Source organism: Neomonachus schauinslandi, chromosome 16 (genome assembly GCF_002201575.2).
Source record: "Neomonachus schauinslandi chromosome 16, ASM220157v2, whole genome shotgun sequence".
NCBI classification, from domain to species: Eukaryota; Metazoa; Chordata; class Mammalia; order Carnivora; family Phocidae; genus Neomonachus; species Neomonachus schauinslandi.
Genome location: NC_058418.1, coordinates 12,379,934 through 12,395,255, shown reverse-complemented (window position 1 = coordinate 12,395,255; position 15,322 = coordinate 12,379,934). Strand labels below are relative to the sequence as shown.

The 15,322-nt window shown below is 59.5% G+C and overlaps 2 protein-coding genes across 5 annotated transcripts; one reads left to right on the top strand and one right to left on the bottom strand.

Annotated features, from left to right (window-relative positions):
* Positions 1 to 351: 351 nt before the first annotated feature.
* EGLN2 (egl-9 family hypoxia inducible factor 2) lies at positions 352 to 9,076 on the top strand. Of its 4 annotated transcripts, none has more exons than XM_021701043.2 (6): positions 366 to 439; positions 1,451 to 2,523; positions 7,232 to 7,351; positions 7,741 to 7,877; positions 8,092 to 8,159; positions 8,423 to 9,076. In XM_021701043.2, the coding sequence occupies exons 2-6, from the start codon at positions 1,687 to 1,689 to the stop codon at positions 8,476 to 8,478; spliced, it is 1,218 nt and encodes a 405-aa protein (XP_021556718.1). In that variant the 5' UTR covers positions 366 to 439; positions 1,451 to 1,686; the 3' UTR covers positions 8,479 to 9,076. The 4 variants fall into 4 exon arrangements, with proteins under 4 accessions (XP_021556716.1, XP_021556718.1, XP_021556717.1 ...); XM_021701042.1 differs by having other exon boundaries at positions 372 to 439; positions 1,451 to 1,550; positions 1,774 to 2,523; positions 8,092 to 8,502; XM_044911470.1 differs by lacking the exon at positions 366 to 439 and adding an exon at positions 926 to 997.
* A 62-nt stretch (positions 9,077 to 9,138) lies between these two features.
* LOC110590192 (cytochrome P450 2F2-like) lies at positions 9,139 to 12,620 on the bottom strand. Its single transcript, XM_021700946.1, is given in 10 exon segments — positions 9,139 to 9,383; positions 9,465 to 9,606; positions 9,785 to 9,972; positions 10,067 to 10,208; positions 10,295 to 10,422; positions 10,425 to 10,461; positions 10,673 to 10,833; positions 11,080 to 11,229; positions 11,657 to 11,819; positions 12,444 to 12,620. Coding segments are annotated over 10 exon segments (1,533 nt in total).
* Positions 12,621 to 15,322: the final 2,702 nt, after the last annotated feature.

Sequence of the window (15,322 nt, the reverse complement as noted above, 5' to 3'; positions counted from 1 at the left end):
CCACTGTCCCGCCCCGCTGAGCGTCATTCTCCGGCGGTCGGGACTCTGACGGGTGGGCCGGCCTATGTAAATAGACGTATTTGTATGCCACTCCCACGCTGCTTGGCCTAACCGCGGAACTCCCCCCGCCCTTCGTGATCCTGCCCTTTCTAACAGCCTTTCTCCCATACGGGGCGGAGTGCAGTATGCAAATGAGCCTCCTGTGGGCGACCGACCCATTTCCCCTATCTTGCGGGGGGGGGGGGGGTGCTGACCTTCCTTGCTCCGCCCCGCGCGGCTCGCGCCTGCGCACGCTCCGTCTCCTCCGGGGGCGCGGTCACGTGCCCGCCGGGCGAGGCGGGGGCGGAGCGTCGCGGGAGGTGGGGGCGGGGTATGGCGCGCTGTGCGGCGCTGGGCGGCTGGCACAAACGACGGCGCCGGGGCCGGAGGAAAAAGCTCGGTGAGGAGAGCTCGGGGAGGGAAGAGAACGGGGCGAAGAAGGCGCTCGAGCTCGGGCGCCGGCGCAAGTCGGGCGGGGTGTGGGGGCGCGCGCCGGCCCGGCGTGGCGGAGCGCGGCGACCCCGGGGAGGGAAGGGTGGGGGTAGGGCGTGGGGGAGGGAACGCGCCGGGCACGTTGAGTGCCGGCCGTTGGGGGGTTGGGGTGGGGGAGCGCGCGCGGGCGGGTGGGGAGAGGGAGGGGGTTCGTGGTCCGAGCGGTCCCTAGGCCCGGCTTCCGTCGCCTACAGCGCCCCGAGCGGGGAGGCCCGCACCGAAGGGGCTTGGGAGGAGCCGCCTTCTCCCGTCCTGTCCCCGAGTGCGTGCACCCTCCCCCGCCCTTTCCCCCGTTGCCGTGGACCCTCCTCCCGAGGCTGCCTTCCGTCTGTCTGTCTGTCTTAGGCCCTCCCTTCCGTCTGGGTTTGTGTCAGCCGCCGGCGGGCTTCCTCCCGTTGGGCTTAGGTTGACCCTTCCGCCCCGTTCTGTCCGGCTGTCTCAGGCCCGCCCTCCCAGCTTCTACCCGGTCGGCTTTTCCGTCTCTGGGCCCCCCATTCTCTTTGTCTCTGGGCTCCCCGGTTTGCTCTGTGGAGCACCCCGTTCCCGCCGTGTGTCTCTGGAATCCCCAGGCAGATCTCCCGCTCCCCACTGCTCTAGCATTCCTTTTCTACTTGAGGCCCTCTCCGTCTTTTCTGTTTGCTGTGTCTGAAGATGCTCTCCCACAGCCCCCACCGCAGTCCTGTGTCTTTGGGTCATCTCCCCAGCCTCGCTCCTCTGGCTGCCTCCCTCACTGCCTCCTCTCTCCTTGTCCCCCTCCCCAAATTCCCATGGTCTTCTCCCCAATGTGACCTCAGATTTTGGGGGACCGTGTAGCCAAATCTGACTTCCTCCTTACTGCCCCTGCCACCCCTCACCGCTACCCCACTCCGAGTGCCTCTAGCTCTTCTCACATTCCTTTTTTTCCTCTCTCCCCCTTCAGCCACCCTGACGGGTCCTTTCCCAAGCCCCTAGGGGCGGCAGAGGACTTGGGGACCAGCGAGCACCCCCAGGGCGTGAGAAGAGCCTCTGCTGCCTGCCCTGCCTCACCCTGCCCTACGCCAGGCTCAGCCGCCCCGGCCCCCGGCTGCATCAAGTGGAGGAGGCGGAGGCGGAGGAGGGTGGCACCATGGGCCCGGGCCGTGCCCTCCATGCCCGGGGGATGAAGACGCTGCTGCCATGGACAGCCCGTGCCAGCCGCAGCCCCTGAGTCAGGCTCTTCCTCAGTTGCCGGGTTCTGTGTCAGAGCCCTTGGAGCCTGGTCGGGCCAGGATGGGGGTGGAGAGTTACCTGCCCTGTCCCCTGCTACCGTCCTACCACCGCCCAGGAGCGCCTGGTGAGGCCTCGGCGGGGAGTGGGACCCCCAGGGCCACAGCCACCTCCACGATAGCCAGCCCCCTTCGGGAGGGCTTCGGCGGGCAGGATGGTGGTGAGCTGCGCCCACTGCAGAGTGAGGGCGCTGCAGCACTGGTCACCAAGGGGTGCCAGCGACTGGCGGCCCAGGGCGCCCGGCCTGAGGCCCCCAAACGGAAGTGGGCAGAGGATGGTGGGGACGCCCCAGCACCCAGCAAGCGGTCCTGGGCCAGGCAGGAGAACCAGGAGGCAGAGGCTGAAGGGGAGGGCAGCATGGGCTGCAGCAGTGGCAATGGCGAGGCCAGCGCGGGGCCAAGGGAGGAGGTGCTGCCCGCCGCGCCTGAGCGCCTGGCCCTGGACTATATCGTGCCCTGCATGCGGTACTATGGCATCTGTGTCAAGGACAGCTTCCTGGGGGCGGCGCTGGGTGGCTGCGTGCTGGCCGAGGTGGAGGCCCTGAAGCGGAGCGGGCGCCTGCGTGACGGGCAGCTGGTGAGCCAGCGGGCTATCCCGCCACGCAGCATTCGTGGGGACCAGATTGCCTGGGTGGAAGGCCATGAGCCGGGCTGCCGAAGCATCGGGGTCCTCATGGCCCACGTGGACGCTGTGATCCGCCACTGCGCTGGGCGCCTGGGTGGCTACGTCATCAACGGGCGCACCAAGGTAAGGCTGTGAGGGCCTTGTGTGGAGGGGGCCCCCCAGCACCTGCTTGGTGGGCACCTGGTGCTCTGAGTATCGGCGCCCTTGGAGATAGGCTTGTGGGGTCACTAAAGGATTTGGGCAGCTCCAGTGGAGTGAGTGTTGGTGCTGCAGTTGGATTGGGGCTCTCCCTCCCTGTGGGGACTTTGGGGGTCTGTGCACTTTCTCTTTCCCCATTCGCCTCTCTTTTCATCCATCCCTGTCTCATCTGTCCTTTCAGTCGCCTGCCTCTGGCCTGTCTTCTGGTCTGTCCCTTCTGTCTCCCAGGCAGGAGAACCAGAAGGCAGAGTGGGGAGGGTGGCAGTGGTGAGGCCCGTGCCAGGCTGAGCGAGGAGGTGCTGCCCGCTGTGCTTGGCGCTGGACTGCGTTGTACCCCCTGTGCCACACTGTGGCGTCTGGGGCCGGGACAGCTTCCTGGGTGCCTGGGTGCTGGCCTTGCGGGAGGGGGATCCTATCCTTCATCTTCACTATGCTTCCCCATGCTAATGCCTGTCCTGTATCCTTTCTGTCCACCACTGTATTCTTGTCAGTTCTGATCTGTTCCCTTGATTCTCTGTTCTGTGTCTTGTCTTGGTACCGTTTTCTTGTTCTACAGTAGTTTATGTAAATATACATTAATTTTTTTTTTTTTTTTGGAACCTGGGTTTTTTTGAGAACGCTGAAACCACAGACCCTCTTTTAAGAAAAATGCTCATTTGTCTAGTTCATGGGCAGTCATCAGCGCCTCCTGAGCCTCCAGCTGCCCATTTGAGAACCTAGGGTCAGGAGCTCTGCACAAGACAGTGGTCTTTTGGGCCTTTCTGGCTTTCTGACACAATAATTTTCTTCATAGAGGGGTGAGAGAGCTCTGGCTTTGAGTCCAAGGCTAGTGTCATTTGGCCAAGGCCCCGTAGGGAGTGCCTACTGCACGCCAGTGACGCCTGGCTGATGGCAGGGCTGTTTGCTTCCCTGCGGGCATGAGGCCGTGCTCCTAATGTCTCCTCCCTCCTCCCTCTGATCCCATCTTGGGTTCTGCCTCTGTGCAGCTTCTGTCTCCAGCTGGAGCTGGCTCAGGGACCCAGGCTCCCTCGGGCCGAGGCCAGCATCCTCTCCACCCAGCTCGGACTTGTCCTACTTCCCCCTCCCTCCCGTTACTTGATAGCTGGAGAGCCAGAGGAGGCCCTTCCCTGGGCTCTGCTCCTGTGCAGGCAGGAGAGATGAGAGGGAGTCTCCTGGCCACAAGGTGCTCAGCATCTTCACCCCAGGTCACCCATCCTCGCAGGAGGGAGTTTGAGGGGAGACCGTGAGAACTGAATGGCCCAGGGCAGCACACTTTCCTTAGCCTCAGTTTGCTTATCCACAGGATAGGAAAATCAGCTAAGTCCCCAGCTAGTCTTTGGCAGTTTTAGGAGGGGAGGGCAAAGTAGAGTGAGCAGATCTTTCCCCTTTGGTGCCTTGGATGTGGTTGGGGCTAGGGCCCCGGCTAAGATTGGGGGTTGCGGGGGTGTTGGGACTATTTTAGCTCCGGGTGAGTTCTCTTGTCCTGGGAGGATAAGAACAAACCTGGCTAGACTGAGCAGGGCGGGGGGAGCCAACCCAGTCACTGGAGTTCCTCTCACACTCCCCCCCCCGCTCCGGTGAGATGCCCACTCCAGGCTTCCCCACCTACAACGTGCAACCCCTGGACTCCCTCCCCAGGCTCTGAAATAAGAGTGTGGGGTTCCAAGGTGGGGGGGCACAGATCACCAGTGTGGCTAGGGCCCGCAACAACCTGCCTGTTGGTCGTTCCTGAATGGAGCTCCTATGTTCTATTCTCCCAGCTGTCTCTAATCCCTCTGCTCAGCTGACCTGCAGGTGGGAGAGAGTTGACTCCCACTGGCATCAAGGACAACCATAGGGGACCACAGGGAGGGCCTGGCTGGCTTGGTTGCCCCTTTAAGAGAAGCGTGGAGGTGGGGCCTGCTGTCATTGGCTCAGTCCCCAGTTTCTGACTGTGTGTGTGTGTGTGTGTGTGTGTGGTGTGTGTGTGTGTGTGTGTGTGTGTTGGGGCTTTTGGCACATTGTCACAATAGCCTTTAATTCTTTAGTCTCTTGGCTCTGATACTAGCTGCCCCTTCCCTGAGATGGGAGGGTGAGGAGCAGGCTTTCATGTCCTTCTGCTTGTTGTCCCTTTTCCTTGTGGGGGCAGGATGTAGGTAGGTGCTTCTCTGGGGCCAGAGGATGCCCCCCCTCCACCAAGGTGTGTATGTGTGGGGATTGGTGGAAGTTTAAAGGGCCTCTTTCTGTGCCTAGCCTTCATGCACAACTCCCCTTCCACTCCAGAATACAGGTGCTGCCCCTGCCTGCATGGTGGGAGACCCTGTGTGAGGGTGTGCGGGGCAGGACGCAGTGGAGTCCCTGAGACCCAGAGGAGTGCTTTCTGTAAGCAGCTACTGCCTGGGCTCTAGGGACACACGCCTGGCCCCAGGGGCTTCCCCGGGACTGCCCGTTGGGCCAGTACTAGGTAAACAAGTACCTGGACTGATCTCACATTTAGAGGGGTGGATGGAAAATCAGCCTTCAGCCGGAGTATTCAGGTGCCCTTTGATCTGAGATGTGAATAACAAGGAGCACCAGGGGAAGTGTGTTCCAGGCAGGGACAGAGGCTCTGTGGATGAGCTTGGCCTGGTCAGAGAGCAGTTAGGAGGCCTGAGGGGCTGGAGCAGAGTGAAGGCAGTAGTTGAGATTGGTGGCCTTGGAGGCAGAGGCTGTGAAAATAGGAAATTGATGTTTTGCATTTTCTCGGCATGTGATGGGGGTCTTGAGGGATTTGAGTGATGAGCTGGAGGAAAGGGTTTCTGGCTGCTGTGTGGAGATGGATTGTGGGAAAGAGGCTGCAGCCCTGGACCCCTCTCCCCACCCCATCCTTGTGCAGAACCAGCAAAATCTTTGCTTGGATTCTATCTGGGGAGGGCTTGCCGGTCCTTCATCAGTGATTCACTGATTGCAGGCCACCTGGGCTTAGCCACGTTCTTTTCTCCCAGTGAAGTGGTTGCTCAGAGCACTGACCCATTTGCAGGGAGTGAACAGTGCAGAGATTCTCCTGAACCCCGGGGATGTGGGGGCCAAGGTCTTGCCCCGGTGCCGCCAGAGAGAAGCATGGCTCTCCACTGCTGGGTGGCCTCAACCGGCTGCAGCCCTCCTGGCCTCCATCCCAGGGCGCATGCTGTGGTCTTCGGGTACGCGCACGTTTAATGCAGGGCTGTGGACTGCTCGTGCCGGGTGAGCCCTGGGAGTAACGTGTTGGAAGAAGGCTGAGGATTGAGTTGACCTGGGCTGCCCGGGAGTGCTCAGCCAGCCTCCTGTCCATCTTTTTGATCAGGAATGTTTATCCTAGGGCTGTTTTTCGGGGCTGTGGCCCACAGGCGTAGCTGAGCGCGAGTGGGGAGCCGCCGGCGGCGGTCTCTGGTCCGGAATGAGCATGGCTCAGGGTGTCAAGACAGATGGTCCAAGGAGCTGGAGGGTCTGCACACCAGTACTCCCGTTTGCCTTATGCAGCCCTCCCAAGTGGCTTTGGGCAAAGGGTAGGACAGGGACTTTTTTTTTTTTTTTTAAATGTCATTTTAGCCTGTGCTTTGGCTTTCCATCACGTGGCAGGCACTCTGCTTGGTGCCTTCCTGAACATTTGTCTGACTCGATTCCCACAACTGCCCGTGAAGTAGTTTATCAGCTCCATTTCACGGATGAGGAACCTGAGACAGGAAACGAAGTCTCCCGCCTGATATTACAGCTGGTGTGGCAGCACTGGGCCTTGAACCTGGGAGTTCGGTCTGAAGGAACGCTGGGGCCCTTTCCCTCGCTCCACATCCGCTTTTCTGTCAGCTCCCTGATGGGAAACAGGCCGGAGCAGCTGGGGCCGAGGCCTCGGGATGGCAGCCACCTGGGAGAGGTCAGAACCCTGTGGCTAGACCTGTACACACACAAGCCAGGGTCTGGGGGGGTCAGGAATGTCCAGGTCTGTAAACAAAGGAGGTGTTTATTAGTCTGTTTAACGGATGAGGCTGTGATGGGACTGTCAAGGGCTACCCAGCAGTTTATCCTTGGAGTGGGGGTTAGAGCTCAGGTTCTGGTCACACTCGGGGTTTTGGTACTTGTTTATATGTGTAGGAAATACATTTATTTAGTGGAGATTCTTTGTAGTCAAGGGCAGCGGTTCTCAACATTGCTGTACATTAGAATTATTTGGGGAACCTTTCAATATTCCAGGCTCCACCTTAGACCAAGTATTTCCGAACCTCTGAGATGGGCCTGGGCATCAGCATCCCAGGTGATTCCATGCTGAAGCCAAGGTCAGGAACCCCTGGTGCAGGGCTGTGAGGCCACATCCCTCCATACCAGAAAACATGTAAATTGGTTTTATTCTGAAAGGTCTGGTGGGGGGTGGGGTCAGGTTATCTTTAAAAAACAAGATCCTCAGTTACTCATTGAGCCCCGTCTGGGTGCCCGGCTTTGGGCACGTATGTGTGGGGAGTGGGCTCTGGAGGCCCAAGAGCTGTGGCTTGGCTGACCAAGAAGTAAGTCTGGGGGCTGGAGCCCTTGGGAAGAGTCTGGGCAGAGACGAGGGGCCGGGAAGGGTGAGAAAGAGGAGGTAACGGCTGCTTCCCCGAGTATCTCTGCCTCGCCCCGTAAGCCCACTCCCATCTGTTTCTGCCAGGCCATGGTGGCGTGTTACCCAGGCAACGGGCTGGGGTACGTGAGGCATGTCGACAATCCCCACGGCGATGGGCGCTGCATCACCTGCATCTATTACCTGAATCAGAACTGGGATGTCAAGGTAGGGGTTGGGGGGTCAGGGTGGGGGCGGGAGTGAGGGTGAGGCGGCTGCATCAACTCCATTTTGCGCTCCCAGCTCAGCTTCTGGCATTCTCCACAGCGGGGCAGTGCAGTGTCGGCCTGCTGGCTGGCTCTTCCCGGGAAATGGCACCTCCTTGTCTCCAGCTGACCGGGTGGTGGCAGCACCACCCTTTCCCATTTCCTGTCTTTAGTAGCTTCCTGCCTGGCTCCATGGTGACGCAGACTCTGGGCTGTCATTCACTCTGAGAGCCTGAGTGGTGGGAGGGGGTGATGTGTGCGGCTGCCACATCCAGAGCCCAGGGCGGTGCAAGGCAGAGGCTCCAGGCTGGACCCGCCAGCCTCCTGCCTCATCCTCTGGCCTGCCCCTAGGTGCATGGCGGCCTGCTGCAGATCTTCCCTGAGGGCCGGCCTGTGGTTGCCAACATTGAGCCCCTCTTTGATCGGTTGCTCATTTTCTGGTCTGATCGGCGGAACCCCCACGAGGTGAAACCAGCCTATGCCACCAGGTATGATCGATACTTGTGGGGGTGTGCTCAGGCGTCCCGCTCTGTGCCGACGAAGTCCTGTCAGACCCCAGGAGTGGCTAGGAAGTGAAGCACTGACGGGCCCAGGTGGAACAGAACCAGGCCCAGAAGGGTGGACTGCAGTGTCATTGTGGATGTGGTGGCTGGGATTGAAAGAGTCATGCTCACTGCCCTTCGGGGCTGCTCTGGTCCCCAGGTACGCCATCACCGTCTGGTATTTTGATGCTAAGGAGCGGGCAGCAGCCAAAGACAAGTATCAACTAGGTACCTGCTTCCCCAGTGGCATCCCGTCCCTCAAGCCCTTCCTGTTCCATGTACCTCACAAGGCCTCGAGTCCCCTTAGCCACCTCGTCAGTCTCTTCCTAAAGTTTGCAGCTCTTTTTTTCTCCTCTCTGCCCATTTTCCCTAGGCAGCCCTCTCTCCTGGGCACCCCCAGCATGCGGGCCTCTCCTCCATCTTCCCACATTCTTCTTGGCCTCTGCGTCCCTTCCCTGGTGACCCCCTGTCTCCTCTCACCTCCCCCCTAGCGTCCGGACAGAAAGGTGTCCAAGTACCTGTGTCACAGCCGACCACGCCCACCTAGTGGCCGGCCCCAGAGCCGCGTGGACAGACAGCCTGCCCTGACTTGGGGAGAGCCTTTGGCCCTGTGCTGCTGGCCCAGCCCCCCGCCAGTCTCGGTGGCTGCTCCTTCGCTGCCACCACCGCTGCTTCCGGCTTTGCCTCCGGCCTGCCTGGTGTGGAGAGCTCCGTCTGACGCTGAGGACCAGGGAGGAGAGACCTCTGCTGGCCTGTGATGGGGGCTGGGGCTGTGACCTGGGCAGGGGCCGGTGTCGGGAGCCACCATCACTGGCGCTGGGGCCCGGTGGCTTGCCCTGTCCGGTTGTGCTCCTCTCAGACGGGGAGAGCTGGAAGGAGCCATTGCCACCTCCCACCAGGCTGCGGGATCGGGGGTTGGGGATGTCATGGCCTCTTGCTGGCAGAGGTTCGTGGGGGGGACAGTATCCCCAAGCCCCCCACTCCTCCAGCCTGGAATGTGAAGTGACCCCCCAACCCCTGTGGCCACGGCACCTTCTGGACTAGGCTGCCCCTGCGTGGGCAGGGGAAAAGGTGCTGGGAGGAGCATGGGTGTGAAGAGTCCTGTCAGCCAAGAAAGAAATAAAAGTTTACCTCAGAGCTGCAAACGTCTGATTCTCTCGCTCCCTCTTATTGGTAAGGAGACCTGTCCATCTGCAGTTTGGGGCCTTTATTGACCAAAGGGGGAAAGAAGGTCCGGGAGCCCGTGAGCAGAGGGCAGCTGAGCCCGACCACAGCGGGCCACCAGGCGGAGCTGGAAGGCTGGGGGGATGTTGCCCAGGCCAGTGCATTGCGGGGTGAGGTCGATGTTGGTGGGGCTCCCCACAGGGAGCAGGCAGAACCGCTGCAGGATGGCGGTGAAGAAGAGGAAGATGTCAGATGGCGCCAGGCCTGCGTCCAGGCACATCCATTTTCCTGAGGAGACAGGGATGCAGGGTGGGAACCATGCACCCCCCGGGCCTGCCCAGCCTCGTCTCCTCCCTTCCTGGCCCAGACCTGGGGCAAAGGGCATGAAGGCATCGTTGCTCTGGAACTTGCCCTTGTCGTCCAGGAACTTGGTGGGGTTGAAGCAGTCTGGGTCTTTGAACCGGGTGGGGTCCCGGTGTGAAGATACGAGCAGAGGAATCACAAAGGTGCCCTGGGGGGTGGGGTGCACAGGGGTTATCCTGTGCACTTGCTTAGTCATCCAAGACCCCGTTTAAAAGCCAGTGGGAAGGTGGGCCTTCTTTCCTGCTCCCAGGGCACATGCTCAGGGCTGATGGTTTCAGTTATAGGTGCTCCCAGGCCCGCACAGAATCCCCACGCTTGGTGGGCACCTTGGGCGGAAAGTAGCCGCGCAGGTGGGCGTCATGGGTGAGGGCACGTGGCAGCCCCAATGGCAGCACGCTGATGAAGCGCTGGATCTCGTGCAGCACGGCGTTCGTGTAGGGCAGGCGCTCCCGGTCCTCCAGCCTTGGGGTGCGCATCCGCCCTACCACAGCATCCAGCTCGGCCCGCACTTTGGCTGGTGTGGGCAGAGGATGTGAGCTGCGCACGCCCTGGCTGCCAGCCATCCCCAAACCCTAGCCCCCACACCCCAGGCTTTCCAGCTCCCGGACCTGCCACCTCCGGGTACTTAAGCAGAATGAGGAGCCCATACCGCAGAGTGGTGCTCGTGGTCTCGGTGCCGCCGAAGAAAAGGTTATGCGTCGTCATCACCAATGTCTCCTCCTGGAAATGGCTCTCTGGGTCTTCCTGTTCCTGTGGACAGAGATGGGTGCTGCGGCGTGCCTGGCACCTCCTGGTGGGCGGCAAGGGGAGAGTTCTATGGTCGCAGCGGCCTGCACCTTATCCATCTGATCCAGGAAGCAGTCGATGAAATCACGGGGCTCCCCAGGCTGTCGCGTCTGCCGCTGGATTTGCTTAGAGATAAAGACCCGAAGCTCCGTGAAGTTTTGAAAGATTCGGTGGTGCCCGGGAGCCAGTCAAGGAAGGAGGGGAAAATGTTGTACATCTAGGGGGACAAGACCGCAGCAAGACCTCGAACAAGTCCACTAGTTCCCCTGTGGGGAGATTGCACCAGGACTTTGATGTTCTAAGTTCTAGAACTCTCCCCTTCCAAGATTCTAAGACTTGACCTAATGATCCAAGGTCGGTAGGTCTATGTACTCCGGGTTTGGCGTAGGTTAGACACAGGAGGGAGGGTCTGAGGCTGGCCCTCTCACCTCGCCCCATCTGGAACTCATAATGCGGAAGTTGTCATGGAAGAGGTCCAGGAGCCTCAGGAACTCCGGGTCCTCATAGCCATAGCGGTTCCCGAAGACCACCGAACAGATAACGTTAGACACAGCATCATCTAGTAGCCGCCGGGGGTCGAATGGCGTTCCTGGGAGTCGGAACAGGACAGGGTCTTTTCGCTGTGGCTCCGCTTACTGACTTCGTTCCACGACAAATGTCTTCCCGCGTCCCCCGCCTTGCTTTTTAAATATTTTATTTTTAAGTAATCGCTACACCAAACCTGTGACTGGAACCTACAACCCTGACGGAGAATCGCTTGCTCTAACGACTGAGCTAGCCAGACACCCCACCCTACCCCTTCTTGATCATTGGCCACATCCCCACCAGGCCGCACCAATGGTGCCTTGAAATTCGCCGAGCAGACAAGCCGCTTCCTCCAGGATGCGCTCCTCTATGGTCCGCGTTCCCAGTCCGAACTCCTTTAGTGCTCCCAGCGCAAAATTGCGCCGCGTCCCCCAGCGCCGCCCGTTCGAAAACACGAAGCCTGGGGGTGGGGCACAGAAGGGGCGGGCTGGGGATTGGCCACGCCCCATCCTGGAAACGTCCAGTTTTGCAGCCGGCTTCCTCGCAACCCTTCAATTCTGCTGCTTTCAGACCTCTTGGTTGCCACCCCAGCCTTCTCGGCCCTGTCCGCACCTTGGCCCCACCACTGCTGCTCTCGATCCCTCACCAGTGCTTGCTATCTTTGGCTTTGACTCTTGGGCTCGTCTCTTCTAGTGGCTGCAGCAGAAACCAGCGCCCACCTCCCACCCCCACCCATTCGGCTCCTACACTTTAGCTCCGCCCCACCTTCTCGCTGTTTGCCTTCATTGGCCTTCTCATTCGGCCCCGCCCCATCCCCCCGGCCCCACCCTTTATCTCTCAAACTGGGTGGTCCAGGCCCTCACTTCCACAGCCTGGGTGGGACTCACCGTTTCCGCGGATGAAGCGTTCGAAAACAGCCATGGTCCCGCGGCCGGAGAAGGCATCCGCTTGCAGCACTAATGCGTCCCGCAGCGCTGAGTAGCCGCACAGCACCACTGCAGGGCGCGGGCCCAGCCGCACTGTGAACACTGGGCCCCAGCGGCCAGAGAGCTACGCGGAGTGGGTGCTCAGCGTGTCCTGGTCCGGGCTCCTGACCCCTCCTCCACCCCAGAGCCCCCGCCCCCTGCTCCCTTTCCTTCCGACCCAGAAGTCCCCATCTCATCCCCTCATCACTGGCGGAGGAGGTCAGATCCCCACCTCCTTCCTCCATCCGCAGGAGTCCAGGACCCCAGCTCCCTCTTCCCAGGGGATCTACAAGACCAGGGCCCGAGCCCTCTGCACCCTCAGAACTAGCCGTCTTGGCCCTCGGTACTCTCCTCCCCGCCTTGAACCAGGAGAACAGACCCCTCGGCACCCCTTCCCACCGCCCCCCCGACCTGCCTTCTCACTCTAGGCTCCTCCTCCCTCAGGACCCAGGAGTGGGGCGGGGGTGGGCGGGGAGGGAGAGGGGGATCCCAGGGCGATTCTGCCAGGAACCAGGAACTCAGGCCCACTGTCCCTCTCCTCTCTCAAGCAGATGTCCAGGCTCCCGGCTTCCACCCCTAGTCTCCTTCCTTCCTGGAACACAGGACTCCGGCCCCTCAACCCTCCTCAGGACTCATGGGGTAAGAGCCCTCAGCTGTCTTCATTCAGAGAACCAGGACCTCCAGCCCCCCAGCCCACGGTCGGGGCTACCTCCATGAGTGCACGGTCCAGGCGTCCGGACTCCAGCTGCAGCAGGTTCCCCAGCAGTGGGAGTGCTGTAGGCCCCGGGGGTAGGGCCCCCTGAGTCTGGGCACCCTGAGCACTCCAACCCCACCTGGCTAGGGCCAGCAGCAGGAGGAGCAGCGGCACTGTGATGCCCATGAGCATCATGCCCTTTAACCTCCCTGCCTGCCCCCCTTCGCCTTTATTTGATTCCCTTTGGGTCTTGGGTGGAGCCCCCGCCGGATACCTGGATACCCGGAGTGGGAGTGGTGGGAGAGGTGGGTGTCTCCAGGCTGCTCATATTGCAGATTCCCCAACCCAACGTCTCCACCCAGCCCCCCAGCTCTGTCACTGTTGTGCCAGGCGCAGCCTGCCCTACTGGGCAGCTTTGTTGCGCTAGCATTCCATGTCAATACACCTGACCAACAGGTGCACCCTACTGAGCCTTTGGGTCCTTGGGGTCCATCTTCCTTGACCCGTAGGTGTGCATTTCTGAACCCCCTGGCCACCTTTGGGCCCGTGACCCCCTGAATGCTGTACCCTATACTTCTGATTCCTAAATACATTTTTGACTTCCAAATACACTTCTAAAAACACCCCTGGTGACATACCCATTAGCCTGACACTCCTGTGCCCTGTGCTTGTGATTCCTAGGGACAGGCGCCTGAGCCCCTGTCACTTCCATGCCCTTGCTCTTGGAACCGTGTATGCTGTACCCGTACACTGTTCAGGAAGGCGACCCACCCTCCTGCAGGCCCCTGCCTGGCCGGATCCAGCCTTCCGCCAGGTGCCTGGCACAGGGCCCAGACCTGGGGAGAGGGTGGGGACGGCACAGCCTCTGGGACTGGCCTTGTCTCTGGGAGTGTCTCTCAGGGTCTCTGTCTCTCTCTGTTTATCTTTGTTTCAGCTCTCAGTGTCTTCCTCTGTGTTTCTTTGTTCATCTCTCTCTCTCTCTTTCCGCCTCTGTTTTACTCTGCTTCTGTTCCTGTTGGTATCCCTCTCAGTTCTCTTTCCCTTCATCTCCCCCTTCCCCGTCTCCCTGCCTCTGCCCTGGATCTCCCGACCTGTCAGGCTTTCTCCGTCCAGGAACCCTGGTGAGCTGCCCTCTCTGGGTCGCTTCAAGAGCAGGCGTTTGTCCTGTTCGCTTCTGTATCCCCGGCACTAAAACAGTGCTCAGCGCACAGAGGGTGCTCAGTAAATGTTTGTAGAGCCAATGCATGACTCTATCCCGATTTCTGTCTGTCTCTGTCTTTAACTCGGACTCTATTTTCCTCTGTCTGTTGCCAGATCCTTGTGACCGTCTCTCTCCTTGTCTGTCTCTGTGTCTCACCTTTTATGGCTCCTGTCTCTCTAGTTCCCTTTTCCTTCTGCTCTCAGATCTCTGTCTCTCTTCATCTCTGTTCCTCTCAATTTCTAGCTCTGCTTTAGAATCTCCTTGTCTTCCTTCTCTCTGGGCATGTCTCTCCCTTCCTGTCAGTGCCTCCCTGTCTCTCTGTGTCTCTCCTAGTCTATGGTTTTCAGGATCTCTCCTGTCCGTCTCTCTGCATCTCTCTGTCTCTCTGCATCTCTTTTTTAGTACTTCCATGTGTTTCTCTTTGCTGTCTCTTCATCTTTCTTCCTCAAGACCTCGGAGTCTCTCCCTCTCTCTCTCCCCCTCCGTGCCCCTGCCTGGGCCCTTGGGGCAGACTCTGTGGTTGGCCTGTGGTGAGAAGAGTGTGGGGATTAAGGAGCCAACGCCTGGTATGGGGACCGCCTATAAGTCTCAGCAGAGCATGTCCCAGTTTCTGGATGGCCTTGGGGAGACCCCGTTTAGGGTATGGTCATCCGGGCCACCTCCACCCATGGCTGGGGAGCCACCACCACTCTGCCTAACTCTGACTCCACGGAACCGAAGACGCCCCATTCATTGAGAAATGCTTCTGTCAGCAGGATGTCAGGCTGACAAATCCAGTCCCAGGTCAGGAGGCCCGGTGCCCGGGACTGCTATCTCCACCCCAAAGGGAGGAATTGCAAGACAAAGGAATAGTCTGAGTAGTCTTCCAGTGTCTTACTTCTCCCCTTCATAGCTCTTCCTCTCTGGACTTCTCTGGCCATTTCTGTTTCTTTATCGCTCTCTCTCTTCTCTCTGTCTCCCCATTTCTCCATCCGTGTACCCCTCTGCGTCTCTGACTTGTGACGTGGAAGGGAGCAGTGTTGGAGCCTGAGTTCTGTTCCCAGCCCTGCCTGCTTCCGGCTATGTGATCTTGGCCAAGTCATTTCACCTCTCCGAGTCTCTAAAAGTGTATAATGTGGGACGCTTGGGTGGCTCAATCGGTTGAGCATCTGCCTTCAGCTCAGGTCATGATCCCGGAGTCCTAGGATGGAGCCCTGCATCGGACTCCCTGCTCAGTGGGGAGTCTGTTTCTCCCTCTCCTCCTTGCTCGTGGTTTTTCTCACTGTCTCAAATAAATAAATAAAATCTTTTTAAAAAGTGTATAATGCTTCTTTGTCTTATAGGGGGATTTAGATGGGGGGCATTTATAGTGAATAGGAAGCACTGTGTAAGTATTAGTGTTATTTCTCAGTCTCTGTGTCTCTGTCTCTGGGTCTGTCAAGTTCTCCCTGCTTCCATCTCCATCTCCATCTTGTATGGCACCCTGCATCTCTTGCAGACCCGTCCTGTGTATCTCTGGGCTTCTGCCTTTTTCTCTGTCTTGGTTTCTCTGCCTCTCTGTCGTCAGGCTGTCGTCCGGCCCTTACCCCAGGACACAATTTCTCCCAATTTCTAGCCACTCTAAGAGTGAAGGTAGAACTAGTCAGTTCGGTGTCTCCTTTGAGCCAGACCTTCCTTCTCCCCATCCTAGGGGGCTGCCCTCCTCCCTGTAATT

What these genes read in the sequence shown, in the direction of transcription:
- EGLN2 (XM_021701041.1), top strand. Translation starts at nt 1,687, where the DNA reads ATGGACAGCCCGTGCCAGCCGCAGCCCCTGAGTCAGGCTCTTCCTCAG. An exon ending in ATCAGAACTGGGATGTCAAG is followed by an intron (nt 7,352 to 7,740) that starts GTAGGGGTTGGG and finishes GCCTGCCCCTAG; the next exon opens with GTGCATGGCGGCCTGCTGCA. An exon ending in AAACCAGCCTATGCCACCAG is followed by an intron (nt 7,878 to 8,091) that starts GTATGATCGATA and finishes TCTGGTCCCCAG; the next exon opens with GTACGCCATCACCGTCTGGT.